The 18,938-nt window shown below is 42.9% G+C and overlaps 1 protein-coding gene across 2 annotated transcripts; it reads right to left on the reverse strand.

The window, feature by feature from the left end:
* Positions 1-10,473: 10,473 nt before the first annotated feature.
* FOXA1 (forkhead box A1) lies at positions 10,474-16,978 on the reverse strand. Of its 2 annotated transcripts, XM_084630540.1 has the most exons (3): positions 16,549-16,978; positions 12,809-14,039; positions 10,474-10,594 (listed from the first exon to the last, which is right to left on the reverse strand). In XM_084630540.1, exons 1-3 carry the CDS (start codon positions 16,621-16,623, stop codon positions 10,503-10,505), a joined length of 1,398 nt encoding a protein of 465 aa, XP_084486666.1. In that variant the 5' UTR covers positions 16,624-16,978; the 3' UTR covers positions 10,474-10,502. The 2 variants fall into 2 exon arrangements, with proteins under 2 accessions (XP_084486666.1, XP_084486667.1); XM_084630541.1 differs by lacking the exon at positions 10,474-10,594 and having other exon boundaries at positions 11,636-14,039.
* Between the last annotated feature and the right edge of the window lie 1,960 nt (positions 16,979-18,938).

Raw genomic sequence — 18,938 nt, forward strand, 5'->3', positions numbered from 1 at the left:
TATAAGAGGGTTTAAAAGAGAACTGGATAAATTCATTAATGGCTATTAGCCAGGATGGGTAAGGAATGGTGTCCCTAGCCTCTGTTTGTCAGAGGGTGGAGACGGATGGCAGGACAGAGATCACTTGATCATTACCTGTTAGGTTTTACTCTCTCTGGGGCACCTGGCATTGGCCACTCTCTGTAGACAGGATACTGGGCTGGATGGACCTTTGGTCTGACCCAGTATGGCCATTCTTATGTTCTTAAAAGATAATGTGAACCTTAAATTAGAATAATCTGGCTTTAGTCAGGTTGTAACAAACAATCTTAATGGTAATTTAAATACAGGTTGATTGGGCAGGTTGTTTTTGAAAAAGGGAAAATGCTTAAAATGCTTTCATACATACTGCATTTGATGGTTATATCTTTAGATGAAAATATTTTGGACACTAGTATGCAGGCAAACTACCAAATGTGATGTATCAATGTAAATTTCCATATTTAAAAATCAAGAGTATGTGAAGCCTAAACAGTAAGGGCATCATCCCAAAAACCCTTATTCACATGGGTATTCCCACTAAAATGAAGGACTACTCATATGTATTTGCAGGATTGGGCCCTTAACAATATCCCATTGACTGGTAGCAGTTATTTTACAAGCCTCTGGAGTAGGAAGGAACTTCCTGTTTTAAACATTATGGTTTAATAAAATTTGGTGTGTGTTGGTGCTTGAAAAATTCAGCTATCAATAAAAAATGGAAAGAATATTTTAAAAATAAATCACCTTTTACTGAATTTATAGAAAATAGCAAGTTTCTAGCTCAGCTTCACTCATTCTTTGCTGATTCATGATTTTTTAAAATAGTGATTATGTTTAATGCAATAGCTTTATAGAAAGAGGGAAATCTATCTTATTTATTTTCACTGCATAGTGTTCTGTGTAACTTGTAGTAATATGGAAAAACAAGGCCAGTTTAAAAAAAAACCAGGGCCATTGGTGCTGTAATTTTGCTTTCAGGTATCCAGGAAATGAGAATGGGGTCACCTCCTGCTTTTTGTTAGTACAAACTGTTGCATGAAAACAGAATCTGTGTTGCTTAGGGTTTCTTATTCCTCACCTGAAAATCATGTTTGTGCTGTGGCATAGGACAAATTATTTCTCATAGACAAAGGGCTCCCTTGTAGCAATTAAGGTCTATTGTGTAAATGCCTATTTAGAAAATGTGTGGTGGAATATTGACATTCAGGGTAACTAGCCTTGTAAAAGACAGTTCTTGCACATGAAGTATGCGGTCATTTAATATATTTTGGAGGAGTCATTATACGTAATGAGGCAAATCATATGCACAGTAAAATCTGTATTTTACCAGATGAAATATATTCATGTTGGCCTATATATACCTACCTCAGTGTTATGAATGTGAGGTCTGCTCCCATAGAGCATAAGGCGAGTTTTGCCACTGCCCTCAGTGGGAGAAAGGTTAGGCTCCTATTTATCTCATGTTTTTTGTTTTGTTTTGTTTTTAAATATCTAAGCAACCTAAAGCACTTTACAAACTATGGGAAAGATACTGAACTTCCTGAATACTCTGCACCCCCTCTGAAGTCAAAGCAGGTGTGGTTCCAAACTCACACTTGGGCCAAAAAGAAAAAAAAAATCCCTCCAGGGCATACCTGAGAGCACAGAGTGGGAATCCACATACAATAATCCTGTCAAGGTCAGCCCTATTTCATGAAAGGAAAGATGACAGGGTCAGCTTTATTGCACATGGGGAAATCCCCACAGGTTTGGAAGAAGCTATCTCTCCCCTGACCCTGACCTCTCCCCCACCCAGCCAAGTAACCTAAACCAGTCCTTGCTTAGGCAAAACTCCCACAGAAGTCAATGGGAATGGGAGGGGGTTTTATGGGGGGGGTGTTTTGTTTTTCTAGAAGGATGCAGAATCTGGCCCTCATTTAAAGTAGGAACTGAAGGCTGATTCTATCATATTCAACTGGAACAATAGGGGGGTTTAAGAAGGTCTTGGTTACCTAAAGTGGAATTTGGCCAGGGACCCCTGCTCTTGTGAAATGTGTCATAGGGTTGTTAATGTACTGCAAGTGGTCAGGACCTTGGGTTTTATGTCTTATCTAAAGGACAAATTAGCCTAAAGAGGCAGTCTCCTGTTTAACTAATACATGTTTTATAACCTTCCATGAAAGATTTAAAATATAAAAGATAACTCCTCTTATGAAAATGAATAATTTTTTAAAGTCTGACTAATACATAGAAGCCAGAAGCTTCTAAACTATGCCTTAGCAGTTGACTTTCCTTCCAGTTATCAGTTAGATTTCCCCCTACAGACACACTCACGTTTTCGCCCTACCACCACCATGAAAGTAACTCCCCTTAACACTAGAGAGAATTGCCTACACAATTATAACATTATTTAAGTGTTGACTTTCAAGGCACTGGAATTTTAGCAATGATCTTTCCCTTCTCCCCACCTCCAAACCTCCACACCCCCACTTCCCCCCCTTGTTTTTTAAATTTATAATAATGGTGTCCCCTAAAGATTGTGAGGCCTGGCTTGTTAGGGGCCTGTCCTCCAAGGTACTCATCGCCCCCAAATCCCATGGCAATTAATGGGCTTGACTTCCATGGGAGCTGAATTACTTCCCGGGGTGCTCAGCTCCTTGCTGAAAGCACTCAGTACCTTTTAAGGTCTGGTCCTCACTCCCTTCCTCTCTCCATTTATGGCTTGACATTGCAATGGGGATGAGTGATGGTTCTTCACATGAACCTTGCTCCAAAGACAGCCAGAAGGGGTGCTAAAGAGCTGTAGAAGAAAGGGACTCCTGTGCAGTGAAAGAAGACCTAGAGCAGGGGTTCTCAAACTGGGGGTCAGGACCCCTCAGGAGGTCGCAGAGTTGTTACGTGGGGGGTCACGGGCTGTCAACCTCCACCGCAACCCCACTTTGCCTCCAGAATTTATAATGGTGTTAAATATATAAAAAAGTGTTTTTAATTTATAAGGGGAGATTGCACTCAGAGGCTTGCTATGTGAAAGGGGTCACCAGTATAAAAGTTTGAGAACCATTGGCCTAGAGCTAAGGAGAGGGTCTTATTATACCATCAATATTTAAGGGGGAATGGAGCAGGGGGATGCAGAACTCCTCATGGGTTCCAGCCAGTTTTGCTTAGAATTGGATGACACCATATAGCCCTGAGGGTGAGTCTTGAACTCTGAACCCTTCTTTATCCTACCATTATCTGCTATGTGCCAGTTTCCCTGACTTATTCCTCAAAGATTTTAATTACATATTTACCTTATACAAAGTCATAATCTTATTTAAACATATTTATGTATGGGGGGAGGGTTGGCGGTGTGAACAGAGGATGTATATCCTCTGTTCACACTGCCAAACCCCTCACAAATATAAATACACACACACACTATTTATTTAAACATTCATCTCTATATTGGTTGGCTTTGAAAGGAAACCTGCTTGAATAACATCCGATAGAAAACAACCACCCTATAAACAAAGAAGCAGGGAACTCTTTTAATCCCTCATTTTAATCTAGTCCTTAGTCTTGCCCACGACCAAGTGGAGTGGTAGCTGAATTTGATCAGAACAAGGGCTGGCTGTTCCTGTTTTCTCTGGAAGCGTTAACGTCTGATTGAGTTTGTTTACAATCATTTGCCTCAAACTGTGCCGCGTTTAACGGTCTATAATGTTTGATGTCAGGCTCTGTGCTTAGGCACATTCCCACCGCCCTGATCTCTCCTGGGCACACTCCTGAGTTTTGCTCTGCTCAGTGGAGCAGCAATTCTTACAGAGTTCAGTCTGTTGGTTCTAACGCTCTTCTGCAAAGTTGTGGGGGTAAGACTGGGTGTCTGCGGGCCATCCCCTGCAGTGAGCTGTCGGTCCATTCATGTGGCACTTAAAACAGGAGCGGTTAGCAATGGCAGGTTCAGCCGGGTAGGATCCTTTCCCCCTCCTCCAACCTCAAGCCATTCTGGAGTGCAGCATCTAGTGCCTAAAATGCGGTCCGTTTACATAGGAATTGCTGTAAGGTTTAGATGAGGAGGGTCCACAGCCGGGTCCCTGATCCGGACTTGCACCTCCCAACGCCACCTACCTATTGCTAGGAGAGAAATGTCAGGAACCAGTTTAGCGTCGGCTCCGCCAGCAAAGGCAGGAATGCGCAATCGGACCACCAGCGCGCCCTGATCCGCGCAATGCGCCACTTAATACACTTCTGTAATTTAAAGTGCCGGGGACCCCCACTTCCAAGCCGATTTTCGATATAGGTGTTTTCTGCTTTCCCCCCTTCGCCTTTGAAATGTCTCCACATCCCCCCTCCCTTTCTTCTCAGCCCCCTCTAATTCTAGATGAGTATTACTTTGCTCTTTTCGTTGGCCAAGCACAATTGTGTTATTGGAGATAATGAATTCAATCCCCATCAAAGAGTATTAGGAGCGCCTTGGCCCTGTAGTGGCTTTTTCAAACTCGGAATGAAAGGCCGGGAGAAAATTCTCTGGGTAGCCTCCCTGATAGCGGCTTTTGAAGTGAAGGGGGTCGAGCATTGTTGTTCAAATTTTTGTCCATAAGGCTGAAGAAAGACCGGCGGCTTTTGATGAGAAGATGAGAACCGCCTCGTAAGTTGAGCAACAAGTTAGAGGGCAGCGTCTTACTGCTGCCTACTGCCTGTGGATAACATATGTCCCGCATTAATAGGGGCTCAAAGGGAACAATTGGGCAGGGGGGACGCTAGCCTGGCTTACACCGGCTAAAGGCTTTTTCTCGGGACCGCTGTGCCGCTAAGTATGGCTATTGGAGGGGAGATTGATGAGGTTCTGCCTGGCATGCTGGTTTTGAATCACGCCGTCTACTTGGCCAGCTGTTTCGGTATGAAAGGGCAGAATGTTTCTTCCACAGGAGCAGACCGTATTGTTTCAAGGCAGGACTCGAGGGCACCTTAGAAAACTCACCGTGGCGGCTGTAAGGCAGAGATTTGCCCCTAGCCGTCGGGTGGCCGGTTAGTTGGGCACCAGCGCTTCTTTTGGTCTGGGGCTCGGCTTGCGCGGTGGGTGTCTGATGGCGAGGGCGAGCCTGCGTTTCTTGGGCGGACTTTGCTTTTAGGTAGCTACGAAACTGAACGTAGAGCTTATGCTCAAATAAATTGGTGCGTCTCTAAGGTGCCACAAGTCCTCCTTTTCTTTTAGCTAGGGTATTGCGTCCCTTCCTCGTTTTGTACGCCGTGGTTACACAGCTACAGGCTGTGAGGGATCTCCTCAGCTAAAGCAGCCAGACAGGGGACAAAAGGAAGAGATCTTAGTCACATGAGATAACCTCATCACTAGAAAACTTCTTGCATATAGTTGAATGAAGTTCGGACGTTCTCTTATTCCAAGCCGCACGCTCCTCCAGCCATGGAGAGATCCCCCGCCCCCCAGAAGTTTCTCAAGCTAAAGGAGCCCATTTTAACTACGGAGAGCAACTATGGAGAAATCCCAAGTTTTCATAAGGAGGAACCCCACCTTCTAGTTACCAAGATGCTTACATTTTTTGCCAGTCATAAGCAGAAGGGCATGTATGCCCGCTGCCCAGGCGCGGCTGGCTATGAGACGAGAGAGGATAAAGGGACCGATGTATGTCAGCTACCGCGCAGTTCGTGTCAGCTTTAGATGGCTGGCCGGCGAGGGTTTGAAAGTCTAACACACAAAGGCAATGTTTACAATGGCTATGCAGCGCCTAGGCCAGATCCTGCTTCTACTGAAGCCGAGAGGGAGTCTGGCAATTGACTTCAGTGAGGGCAGGATCTGCCCCAGGGGGGTCAGGCTCCCAGCTGCACTTTTGTGCCAGGCTTATCGTGGCCGTCAGGCGTTGCTGCTCGCCGGAATACGCCGCTTCACAAGCACAGAATACGTGCCATCCACCGCTCCGATTCCACCACAGTGCGGGCTTTATAAAGCCTCCTGAATCCGCATAAACGGAGACAGACCTCCGGGGTCACGAGGCACCCAAGTAAACACTCACTGCAGGGACATTTTAAATGTTCATTTATAACGCCTCGAAGGGAACGGGGAGCCTATATGCCCCTGCCTTCAGCTTCGGAGGGTGATTTCATTTCAAATAACGACTAATTCTGCTTTATTGAATCGGTATGAAGTAGCTGATCCAGGACAGAATCCGCAAGCAGAAATGAGTTCAATTAAAGTCACCTGGAAACGTTCTCAGGTGGTCTCTGGGTATTATTGGCGCCTAGTTTACAAGCCAGCTCTTTCGCCGCAAATGATTCTCAGGGTCGTCAAATCTATCAAATGGGGCTAGTGGCATTAAAAATGGGGAGGGGGGAAGGGAGGAATCGCCTTTAACTGATCCGTTTCCCACCTGATGATAAATCACATTACTTCAGTGCAAAGGCGTTTTGCCTGAATTGGGCAGGGTTTGTTTCTGGCCATTCAATCTAGTTGCCCATGTTCCTGGAATACAGTCGGAGTGCGCTGTAGTCGCGGCGCGTTCTATTCGGATTCTGGTTGCTGCGGCGTAAGAGAGCTGCAATGCATCATCGCAAGGCAGCTGATCTCCAGATACTGCAGTTCTTGCGTGTCCAGCTTGCTAGCGATCCTCTGCACCGCATCATGCTCTCAGGGCTCCAGCGGAGAGTACATAGTACAAGGCTGAGATTTGGGACCAGTAACTATTTGAAATGTATTCCGCCCGCGGGGGGCGGGGTGGGGGGACGGGACGACACTTTTTAAAAAATAATTCTCCATCTGCGAGAAGCTCTTTTGGAGGAATGCAAAGGTTTGAGAATGATGAAACGCGTTCTCTTGACAAATTAAAACATAATTGTACAACGATCAACAATTGTACCGAGCTTTGTCTTAAATTGTTCAGTTTTGCAAAGCCCAATTGACAAGTGAAAATGACCCAGTCGTGCCATAATAAGAAAATTTTGTTTACATTATTTAAATTTCATTTCATAGTTTAGGGGAGAGCAGTATGAGGGGATTGAAGGTTCCCATTTTTATTAATTATTATTATTATTATTTTATTATTATTTTTACCTCAAACCCAGCTGGATTTTGTCAGGAGACTGCATGTGTTTTAAATCCTAAAGACTGAAAACAAAGGTGAGGGCTGATAGTTTAAGCTGTCCAAAGTTCAAAGATGTGAAATCTCAATGAGTTTCTATTTGAGGCGAAGAGGAGAAACACAAACAGCATGGAATGTCTTGGGCCAGAAAGTTGCACTATATTGAGAATGAAATGTGAGGTTATTTGGACTAATCTGTCTTTAACTGTTACTCTGTCACAAAGGGTAGAATAATTAGTGGGGAATAACCAGCCGGAACAAAGGCTGTGTTTTTCCTTATCACCCTTCCTTTTTAACTCGTTTTTCAATCTTTTGCCTTCTGAAAATTGACCTTTAGCCCTTGGAAATTATAGGCAATTGTTCAGTCTATAGTAATTAGTTATTACACTGTATTTGCTGGGAAATGGAGACTCCCGTGCTTTGATTAAGGAGAAATTACCTGTCTTACTGCATCACCTGTAAATTTAGTCACCAAGTTAATTGATTTTTTAAGTTATTGATCGGCAGCAAACATTCTATACCACAATCTGCCTTAGGAATGGAAAATCTAGCCTTAACTGCGCACACCAATCAGTCTGTATACGCTATTGTCATGTAATGCTACTTTGTTTATTTGTCTATATTTCCATTGCATGTGTGTTTCCGGTGGAAACAAATTCATATTAAATATATATGTTACTACATGCAATGCAGGCATATGAATCCTATTATCCCCAGAAAACATTCCGCTCTCGGTATATAAGAGGGTAATTTTGGTTAAACATTAAGTCAAAATTAACAGCCGAACGTACACTAAAACGTGTGTTTTAACAAGTGTCTTTCCTCTCTTGCGTGTTTTTTAAAGAAACTGGTTTCCAAATGGAGTATTTTAAAAAAAAATCTAGAACTAATATTGTTTCATAGCAAAAAGGAACAGTTATGTGCACTGCTCCTGCAGCCAAGCGTTTTTACATACAGTATTGCTGCAAAATCAACCCCCATTCAATTGATTATTTTAAAGGCTAGTTATAGTTACAGCGGGGATGGTTCACTTAGTTCAGGATCCAGTGGTTTGTATTGACTGATCATTGACCAATAAAAAAAAAAAAAAAACCTCCCCCGGTCATTTTAAAACCTGGCATGGGCATATGTTAAAGTGAGATGTGTTTTCTAGGATTTGACTATATTTATACTTTATTGATACAGTAACATGTAAGGCAAAAATAACAGAAAATTCTATTTCTCTCATGATTCCATATAGAGGTTTTAACTCATTTATTTCAATAGATACCCACCCTACAATGGTTCTGCTGTTACATATACCAATATTAACCTGATAGATCAAACAATACCGAAGGGATATTGTTCTATTCCTTTCCTGACACCGATGTGTCTGTCTTCCTGCCCATTCGTTGAGTGTCACGATTTCATTCCCCTTCAAAGAAAAATAAGGATTTCCCCGTTTTAAAAAGTGATGCAAATTTAGGGCTTGATCCTGATCTCGCTGCAGTTACTAGTACAGCTCCAGTTGTCTTCCGTGGGAGCAGGATTGGGCCCAAATTGCTTTATGGATGGGAAAAAAAACGTATTTCCTTTTAGACCTGTGACAATCTGGGCATGTGTTTCTTCTCATTGCTTATAAAACTTGCCAGAGGTACGAGTTACCTAGCGTTTTAAAATGATGAAATGAAAAAGTTACTGACACTAATCCCAGCCCCTATTCGCTGCGAACTCAAAAATTCCCGTTCAAGGAAAGCGCGATCCATTTCCAGATCTGGATCTTTCAAACCATCTAAAATCCACTTAGACCGTTTAAGAGGTCCCCTAATATACTGAATTACTCCCTATTTGCATTTAATTAGGTTAAAGGAACCTGACGGTTGCCAATAGTTTTAGCTTTCTAGCATGTGGTTGATTAAAGATAATTGCATTTTTAAAAGGCAGAAATTCCCAGATAAACTGGAATACAGTAATGTCCGAAAGTCACAGCGCGACTAATCCTGAATTCACCCATTTCCTTGGCTTCCTATAAGGCAACAGGGCTAAGACACCAGGCGTTGAAATGTAGTAAAATCATGCTCTGTGTAGTGAATTTGATCGTGGCAGAACAATAGAACTGGCTGAAAATAAAAGCATGAAAGTGGTGCATTGCACTCCTTCCCTTGCAGTCCTGTCTCGAGCTTATTTTTCTGCTGTTACTGAAGGCTTCTTGAGGAGAGGTGTAAAGAGGAGAAGAAGCAGGAACAACAGAACTTGATAGATGAGCATGGGGCAGAAAATACACGACTTTCCTTCCTTTCGGTGACTCTGTCTTGAACTAAGCACATAAGCTGTATTCGCTATATTTGTTAAAATATACTTTTTTTCCATGCTGGCAATTAATAATTTCCCCTCTACTCCATGTATATGGTTTCCCCCATCGTAGTCACTGTTGCTCTTATTATAGAAAACAGAGATTCTAACGTTTATCATATTTAATGCATATCCTGGAAATATATATTATTTATAATATAGACTGAACTAACTATAGCTAGATACCTAGATAGCCGGATAGATCATTTTGAACCAGAATGGTCTGGTTAATCATTTTACATTTCTTCCAGGTCAATTACATCCTGGCTGTATTCCACAGCTAAGGTCTGAATCCTAATATTTAACCACTGTGGCTCAATTTATATTTTCTGTTCAAAGCCCCAAAGCACTGCATCCATGTTTTCATTTTGAAGTAGAGTGTTATCTTATAGCACTGTTCTATGGAGGACTAGGTACATTCTACTTACAATGGGTAGTAATTGCTGGGGTAAAAACTCCCTCTGACAGAGTGAGGTAGGGCGGTAGACTAGGGCTCATCTGGCCTGACTTCCAGTGGTGCTGAGCAGCCTGCAGCTCCAGGCGGCATAGACAGTCTTATGCGTCGGGGCAGCAAAGTAATGGCATCTAGATACACGGCTAAGCAGCTCATGTTGCTGACCAGGCCGAGATTTGCATTTCCCAGTGTTCCAGAATACGTGATATATCATTTGGAAAACTCATTTTCTAAATCTATATTCGATCAAATATAAGTATGTAGCAAAAGGTGGAATGTATTTCACTCTGTGTGTCTGTGTCCTTAAACCCCCGTCAGAGTAGTGGCTTCAGTCAGTGAATGATCAAACTATTTTTTTAAAAGCCCAGAGCTGCTTGCCTTTTATATATTTTCCTTTCCTTCCTGGCTGGGCCGCAGGGTTTGAAGAATTGGGTTTTGCTATGGGATTTCCGTGGTTTCTCTCCCCCCCATTTAGTTTGTCTCCACTTTCCCCGACCAGTCAGGGGGCAATTATGTGATAATTAAGAGAATCACACCGTTCTTTTATCTCGGGTTCTTGTATGAAGTAGCTTGATCAAAGTAAAATCTGTTCAAGTTCATACCCCTCGCGATGATGCTGTTCACAAACAAGTGCTGCTTGCTGGGGATCAGCGTTTGCCAGAGCTGTTGTTGTTGTTGTTGATGTCAATCTGAGCAAAATCCACAAAGAAGTAGGTGGACTGGAAACTGAGCCTAGGATCTGAGGAGATTAATGATTTTTGTGATTTAGAGCAGCATTTTGGTGTGAAGTTGCATTGAAGAGATTTTCTTCAAGTGTAACAATGACCAACAGCTTAACTCCTGGAAACTGCGTCTTTAGAAGAATAGGTACCAAATGTGTTTCTACAAAACCACACTGCTATGTTGCATTCTATACTGCAAATAGTTCTGCTGCATTTCAGCACAGAGAGGAATGCACACTGGCATACATAACAATATCAGCGAGAACCAATTAATATTTAGGAACAGCGGTAAGAGGGACAAGCACATTTTGTTAAATTAGTTATCCACAGTTGGACTCGGAAACATCTGCATAATTTGCAATAAATACAGATTAAATATACAGTAGGGAGCATCTAATGGCATTTAAAATAAAAGCACACTCTGCGGTGGATTTTTACCTTTTAAATATTGTGTAAAATGTTAGTTTTACTTTCCTAGTAAACAGTACACACACTGAGACATACTTTCAGTTTCTTTCCCGCCCTAAAATGACAAAAGATTCACAGCACCGGTTAAGATAATTTCTGTAGTCTTAAAACGCTAAAGAAAAAGGATATTATACTTTCATCTAACTGCAGTTTTTCCATAGCGAGTGAATTTTAAATTCGAGGTGGATGTTTATGCATGAATATATTTACTATATAGAGAGAGCTTGTGTGGTCTATCTATCTATCGAATAAAGCAGATATCACTTTCTTTATTAACGCCAGCATCCCCATTCTGGTTCACAGTGTTAAGAGTTCTTCAACATTTAATAAGTCTTTATCATGCCTTCATATCCACCCTCTTTTTTTTATATTTTATGTAAGTCTATTCTATCCTTCACACATATGCAATCGAAAGAAAATAGCAGAAATCATTCATTGTTAACATTTGATTTATTTAAAGTCCTTAACTGCAAATGATCAAAAACATACTTCACGGCTTAAATTCTCAGTTATCATTTTAAATCAAAATATTTTTCAATTACAATCACATTTATAAAATTAACATTTTTTAAAAAAATTCATGTGTAATTTCTTGCTGTTATTTAAAGCAATTTCAGCTGTAAAGAAAGAAAATATAAACCATGCAATAAATTAAGAACATTGAGAAAGCGAACAGGAATAATAAAACCCGTCTGTCTATGCTAACACCGTGTAAAACTGTGGAAAGTGCATTAACACTGGATGAAACAAGCTAACAATGGCAATAATTAAACGGCCATAAAAAATTCTGGATGTGTCAGTCTGAAACAGATAGAAGGAGAGAGAGCTCTCTCTCTCCTCTTTCTTTGCGTTGGGTTAATATTCAATATTTTCTGGGGGGAAAATAACGTTGTTATACATATATAGGTCTAGTTTGTACACAGTGAAGAGACTCAAATGAAATAATCATGTCATCCACATGTTGAAGAGAGTTCCTGATGAATGAGAATCTTCAGTAACAGCCTGGGAGGAAAAAAAATCCAACTGATTGTGACCTCTGTAACTTTATATTAAATCCCAAGACAGGTAACGCTTGGAAATATCTGGCCCAAATTCTGCGCTCCAAAACTCCCCTTGACATCAGTGAGAGTGCAGGATCCGGCCCATAGCATCTGTGTTGATGCCTGTGCTACCAACCGACGAGTGTTTTGCAAGTATCAAAAGGATAATCTGAGAAAGTAAATGGTTTTCTTGTTGCTTAGAGATTAGTGTTTTGCTACTTCACAGCAGTATTGTCCTTCAAAGTTTTTTAATTAAAAAAAGAACCTTATATGTCTGCTTGCTTGCTTCTTCATCTCCGTATTGTTAAAAGTATTGCCACATACCTGTAAACTTGCTTGAGATTCTAGAGCACAGAAGGGGGGAGTGGGTGGGGATGGAAAGCACAAACAAATAGTTTACAAGCTTAACAACCTTTTTTTTCTCTCTCTCTCTCTCTCTTGTTAATAACACCCCGCAGAGGCGACAGCGATCTTTGGAGGGGCAGAGGCGAGGGGCGGGGAGTATGTACAATGGGGGTTCGCTCAACTTCGCCGGAGGGCCAGTTTTATAATAACATACACAACGCGTTGGAGCACAATAATAAAGTAACAGTCCTTTCGCACGCAGCGTGCGGAAACGTGACAGTTTTGTTACCGGGCTAGAGACAGGGAGAATCAGCCTCGCCATGCGGGAGGTGAGGGAGCAGAGCTAGGACGTGTTTAGCACGGGTCTGGAATACACACCTTGATAGTAGGACGGCTCCAGTGCCGAGGGCTCAATACCACTCCTACCGGCCATGGAGGCGCTGCTCAGGGGCAGCCCGCCTGGGATGCCCGCCCCGTAAGAAGAATATTGCAGAGCCTGCTCGTAGGCTTTAAAGTCCAGCTTGTGCTGCTGTTCCGAGGAGGACATGAGGTTGTTGATAGAAAAGGGGTGGTTGAAGGAATAATGGGGATCGCCTTTCAGGTGGAGCTGGGACTCGTGGGCTAGGGAGTGCGGCGGGTGGGGGACAGGCGCCAAGGCTGGGACCGAGCTGATGGCGGAGGGCGCCGCGGAGGCCGAGGGCTTAAGCTCAGTGCTCGATCCATTGTGGTCCAGAGACGGGGGGCTGGTGGGAGGGTTGGGGTTGGAGACGGAGGTTGTTGCGCTTTCCAGCTGGGCAGGTTTATTGTGACCTCTGTGTAAAGGGGAATTGGAGCTGGAATTGGAGGCGCCGGAGTGGTCTTTCCTGCCCTCCTGCCCGGCTTTGCCGTTCGCTTGCTTTTCGCACTTGAAGCGCTTCTGCCTGCGCAGGTAGCAGCCGTTTTCAAACATGTTGCCGGAGTCGGGGTGCAGGGTCCAGTAGGATCCTTTGCCGGGCTTGTCGGGCGACCGGGCCACTTTGACGAAGCAGTCGTTGAAGGAGAGGGAATGGCGGATGGAATTCTGCCACCGCTGCTGGTTCTGCCGGTAGTAGGGGAACAGATCCATGATCCACTGGTAGATTTCGCTCAGCGTCAGCATCTTGCTGGGAGCCTGCTGGATAGCCATTGTAATCAGAGAGATGTAGGAATAGGGGGGTTTGGCATGGGGGTAGCTTCGCTTAAAGGTCTTGGTGTCTCTGGTCCTGGTGAGGTTGGACTGAGCGTACGCCATGGGACTCATGCATGGGTTCATGCTGGCATAAGGGCTCAGGCCGTTCATTGAAGCTTGCTGAGCCGACATGGCATTCATGCTGGTCGGGGTAAGCGCTGTCCCCATGGCCGTCACCCCGGCAGTCATGCTGTTCATGGCGCCTGTGGGGCCCCCAGACATGCCGGCCATGGTGCCCGGGCTCAGGCCTGCCCCCAGCCCTGTGTTAGCGTAGGACATGTTAAAGGAACTGGATGTCATGTTGCCACTGGTAGTCATAGTGTTCATAGTCATGTAGGTGTTCATGGTGTTCATGGATCCCAGTCCCGAGTTCATGTTGCTGACGGGAACAGAGGAATAGGCCTGCAGCAGGGACACAAGATTAAGAGCGGCGGTTAGCAGAAGAGAAGGCGGGACACTTTAGGAAAGCGACCCCCCGCCCTCCCCAGCAAGAGTTCATTACACGAGAGGCCAGGGCAATGTCTCCCTGCCTTACACAAAGCAATAACGCCCCCGAACTCCAGGAAAGTTACCACGGCAATTCTGGAGGCGATCTGACTGTCCGGGGCAAGGCAAGACACTCAGGCTTCATTGAAACAGATTTGCTCCTATACCTCCACCCTATTTACATATACAAAGCAAAAATATATAAAAACGTGTATTAGCTGACGTGTCTTACAAACGGCCAGCCAACGTGAATGCCTTTTTGCCTTTAATATTTTATTACTGTCATACTGAAACGATGCTATCTTTATTTGCAGCCGTTTTGTGCACAAGGTAGTGGGATGAGAAGGCTAAATATTTTTACTCAGTGCTTATTTGGAAAAGGCGCCTGTATTTGTATCCCCAACGGCTGATGCAGTACACAGTTACGTTACAAAGTTACGCTAAAGTACAATCTCACCTTTTCATACCAAAGCCATACTTACAAATAATGGCAAAACAATTGGCTAAAACAGGATAGATTTTACTCTTAGACTGTTTCCATATTACTAATGTTTTGATTAGTTAATAAAAACTAATACAACTAATAAAAATGAACAAACTTGTGCATTGTCAGATTACATTTTAGACAAGGCGGAATTAAATTGCCTAGGTTTTGCTACAAAAGAATCATCATACAGATGGCTGCCATGTACTTGAATTTTTTGTTAAACAAACTAATGATATACTATTACAAGAAATTCAGCAGTTCCTGCTCAGACCGTATTATTTTACTTATACATTTCTGAAAGACAACGCATGCACCGTTATTTGTTTTATATCTAATGTGTCACATTATTTAACATTAAAAAACACTTCCCAAAGTATAAATACTCTGAATTCTATACTGTGTTTTCCTTATGATTTTCTATAATCTTCTTATGTGCAATATAATTACGACTTTGACATATTTCAGAACTATGATAAAAATCTATCACCAAAATTAGTAAAGGTATATAAACCGGTACTAAATCTAATTTAATAGAAATGGGGTCAAGGCCTTTTTCGTTCATTTACAATTAAGAGTGAACAAATGCAACTCTGTCAAGTAAAAGCTATGTTTAATTATTTTGTTGATGTACTGTTGTATTTGCAGCTACTTATTATAAGCAACCCTGCCTTTTTCTCTAAAAGCCTGATTTTAATTTAAATTGAGGTAATTATTTCACAGAACAGTTTAAAACAGGAATGTGTTTCCCTTATAAAAATATGTACAGTGAGTTTATTATAGTAACAAATAAGGATAAGCTATTGTCTCTAACATAGTAAAAGGGAGGCTTCCAGGACTTTATGGTAGTGAATAGTAAATACAGAAAAGCTAAGTATTTAATATGACTCTTATTTTCCCCTTCATTAAACACATATACACTCAAAAATGGGTTTGTAAATATTTAGCATATATCCCGCAATTTAGCCCTACACATTTACAATTCGGCTGTGAAGTGTCTCCTTTTTATGTACTAATCTGTGCATGACTTTAGATATTCTCTAATGCTAACTGTGTTGTGTTTCACAAACATGCCAGTGTGAAAGCTGCACGGCCACATCCACAAATGTGCAAACAGCAATCGCTGTTGTGTTTTAATCCATATTCCAAGGGGAGGTAAGTCACTCCGTAATGGTGATTTATTTGCCCTCTATCATTGTGCATTTCTTTATGTTTGATCTTTTCTTTCTGTTCCTTCTGAGCATAATTGTAAAAATAAGAACAACACGGAAATGCAAAGGGAATGGAGAAAGAGACAGGTTCCCCAGTGCCAGCCTGATCCGACTCTCAGCAGCGCCACCCTCCGGTTCCGGGCAGAAGCGCACCCATGTTTCAAAAATCTTGTTGCAAAGTACAAACGCCTGATTATTTTGCCCAGTAAACCACCAGAATTAACAGGTGAGGCCGTTGAAAACTGTGGGACGAGAAGGCCTTAAAAGTCAAGCTCGTCCACGGCGACGGAAGGCGCTAGTGTTTTCGAGGGTTTTTGCAACTCGTGGCCCTCACACTGCACCATCTGGAGAGTCCAGGGCTGAGGGCGCTCAGAGCTCGGGCACAGTCCTGTGCACCGAGCCAAGAGTTTACGGGGGGCTTTTGTTTGTGCAAAAGTACAAATGACGCCTCTTAAACGAGCTCGCTAACTCCCCCCTGCACCCCCACTCACTCCAAGCACAAGCAGCAGCCCCATTATCATGGGGCTATTGGAAAGCGTGGCGGTTTCTTTATTGCTTGGCCGGCTTCAGTGTTGGAAAAGGCACGTTTGCACTGGCAGGATCTAGAGTGCAAACCGCTTCCCCATATTGTTACACGCACACCCAGCCTCCCCCCCACGCCTCCCCCCCCCCCCAGCCCGCTACAGCGGCTCAGGGGCAGCAAACAAGGGAGCTCTTATGATTCACTCACCTCCTGATTGTCGGTGTAGTAGCTGCTCCAGTCGCTAGTTTCATGCCCTTCCATTTTTACAGCACCTAACATCATGGAGCCAACCTGCCCGGTGTAACCATCCAGCCTTTTTGCAAGAGACAGGCAGCAGGAAAGGGAGCTTGACACAGCCCCAGTCTAGCAAGAAGCCAACTCGCGGGGCGCGGGGGAGGAAGGGGGTTGAGATCTGGTCTATAATAAGCCAAAAAGGAGGCAGGGAGCGGTGTTGGGCGAGACACTTGAGAAAGTGAGGAAGTGCCGGCTGGGATGTGAGTGGAGTTGAGCTGATGTGGATCTTACGTCGCAGAAGTGCCCACCTCCTCCTCCTCCTCTCCCCATTTGTCCGCCGCACAAAGACGTTCGCACCTACAAAGCCGGAGATGCACCTGCAAACAAGGCAGTTCCACTCGCTTGTAACTCCCCCGGGGCGTCACTTTATTTGCAAAGCAGTGTAATTGGTTTAAGCTACGGGGAATGAAGGAGAGACCGGGGTGGGAGGAGGGATGGGGGGGAAGAGTAGGAAAGGAAAATACCGTCCTTTCAAATGGCCAGTAGAAATGCTAGCAGGGATCGTTGGAAATTACACGAAGTAGATAAGGAAGGGCAGCCCTCGCTGTGTGACTAGAATACAAAAGGCCACCCAGCCTCCAAACCCGGAGATTAGCAGGCTGTGTTTACTAAAGTACAGTAGATGCTCCTTTAACTTGACGACCGGCATATATTTCAAAGTAATGACTGAGCACTGCAGCCAACATACACCAAGAAATGAGAACTAGTCTTATGATCACACCACACAATACTTATCCCCACCCCCACCCCCCGACTCACCAAGGCAAATAACTTTGGGGCTTACAATTTCAATCAAGGTTCTCGAACATATGTTTCCAACATTCTATTGACACGTTCATGGGCTAAATCCAGTCCAGTCCTTCATACAAGGCTTCTATTTCTGTATATTTTATTATTCTCTTTTGCCGTGTCACACGTTTAGAAACCATGCCATGTGAGTCACAGCGGTGAGACATGACGCTAAGCCATCCAATAAACACGAACACCAGCTTGAATGCGGATCCACTGACATTAACCTATATTTGACAAACATCAGGTGAGTCACTGAAACCATTTTATATCTTTGTTATAGAAAGCATTCAGCCCAGAAGCTTGCTTGGAAATAGTCACCCAAGAATAGTGATAACAATGGGTAGCGGATGCCTGATTAGTAACTTAATTGTGCATTATTCTGACTTCTTCCAAGAAATGCGGGTGCCTGCCTGACAATGGGCTTACTTGGCTAAAAGGTGGAAAAGCACGTGAGCGATCCATCCAGCCCTTGTAGGGGGGTGAACTGGGTGAACTAAGATATCAATTTCTAGCTTTTGTGATTCTCTGATCTGATGTCAAGATCACAGACTCTTCCTGGGTTTCTTAGCAACATCCTTTATGTTTGTCCCCATGACAGAACTTGTATTACTTCGTTGTAAAAAAGCTTTCGGGGAAAGGCAGGGGGCCGGGAACAAACCACCTTGCAATTTCATGAGCGTTTGAAAATCGATTATATACGAATCATAGCAAACCTTAAAAATACACTAGTGATCTGAATTTCTTTACCAGTTGTTTATCAGATGGGACATATACAACGGCTTTTGGTTGCTTCCACATTCAACTGTCCTTGCTTTGTTTTGTTTTTTTTTTTACTAATAATGTGGTAAATTCTAGTGGATCACACCTTAAACAACTTTCTTATTGAAGCACCTAAAAATAAATTAACATTCTAATATATAGTCTCATATATAATATCTCTGCTTTGAAGAAATATGTTTTAACTTGTCTAAGAAACGCGGTATCCCTTTCTTTGTTATTTTTCTTTCCCTTTTTTCTTTAAATCTGGCGACAGAATTAAGTTAAATCCTCGAAACAAACAAAACGCTGAAAACAGCAGGCGAGAACAAGGGATAAAAATGTGCCGTTAAAGAAATAAAAAGATAAAAGCATTGGATTACAATCCACTTTTTAAAATGGTCACACTGTAAATAAAAGATTTAGGCTGAAACAAAATCCACATGGAACGTATTAAGAGACAATATCATTACACAATGCAGTATCTATCTATCTATCTATCTATCTATCTATCTATCTATCATATGAGTACTAATCAATCTATGGATTAGTACTTTTTGAGTCACGTGCTTATTTCAATATTTTTGGTTCTGTTTGGATAACATACAAGTACACACAAATGCACTATGGAACTGGCAGTTTTCAGCAGCAAAAGGTCCTCTCTTTTTCAGGTGACTATGCTACAAACTATTCTTCGTTTGAGTGAGATAAGCAAGATAGTATCCTATTTTCCGCAGTAATGTAAGTCTAGTGAA

The sequence above is a fragment of the Lepidochelys olivacea genome, assembly GCF_965140295.1.
Source record: "Lepidochelys olivacea isolate rLepOli2 genome assembly, chromosome: 6".
Taxonomy (NCBI): Eukaryota; Metazoa; Chordata; order Testudines; family Cheloniidae; genus Lepidochelys; species Lepidochelys olivacea.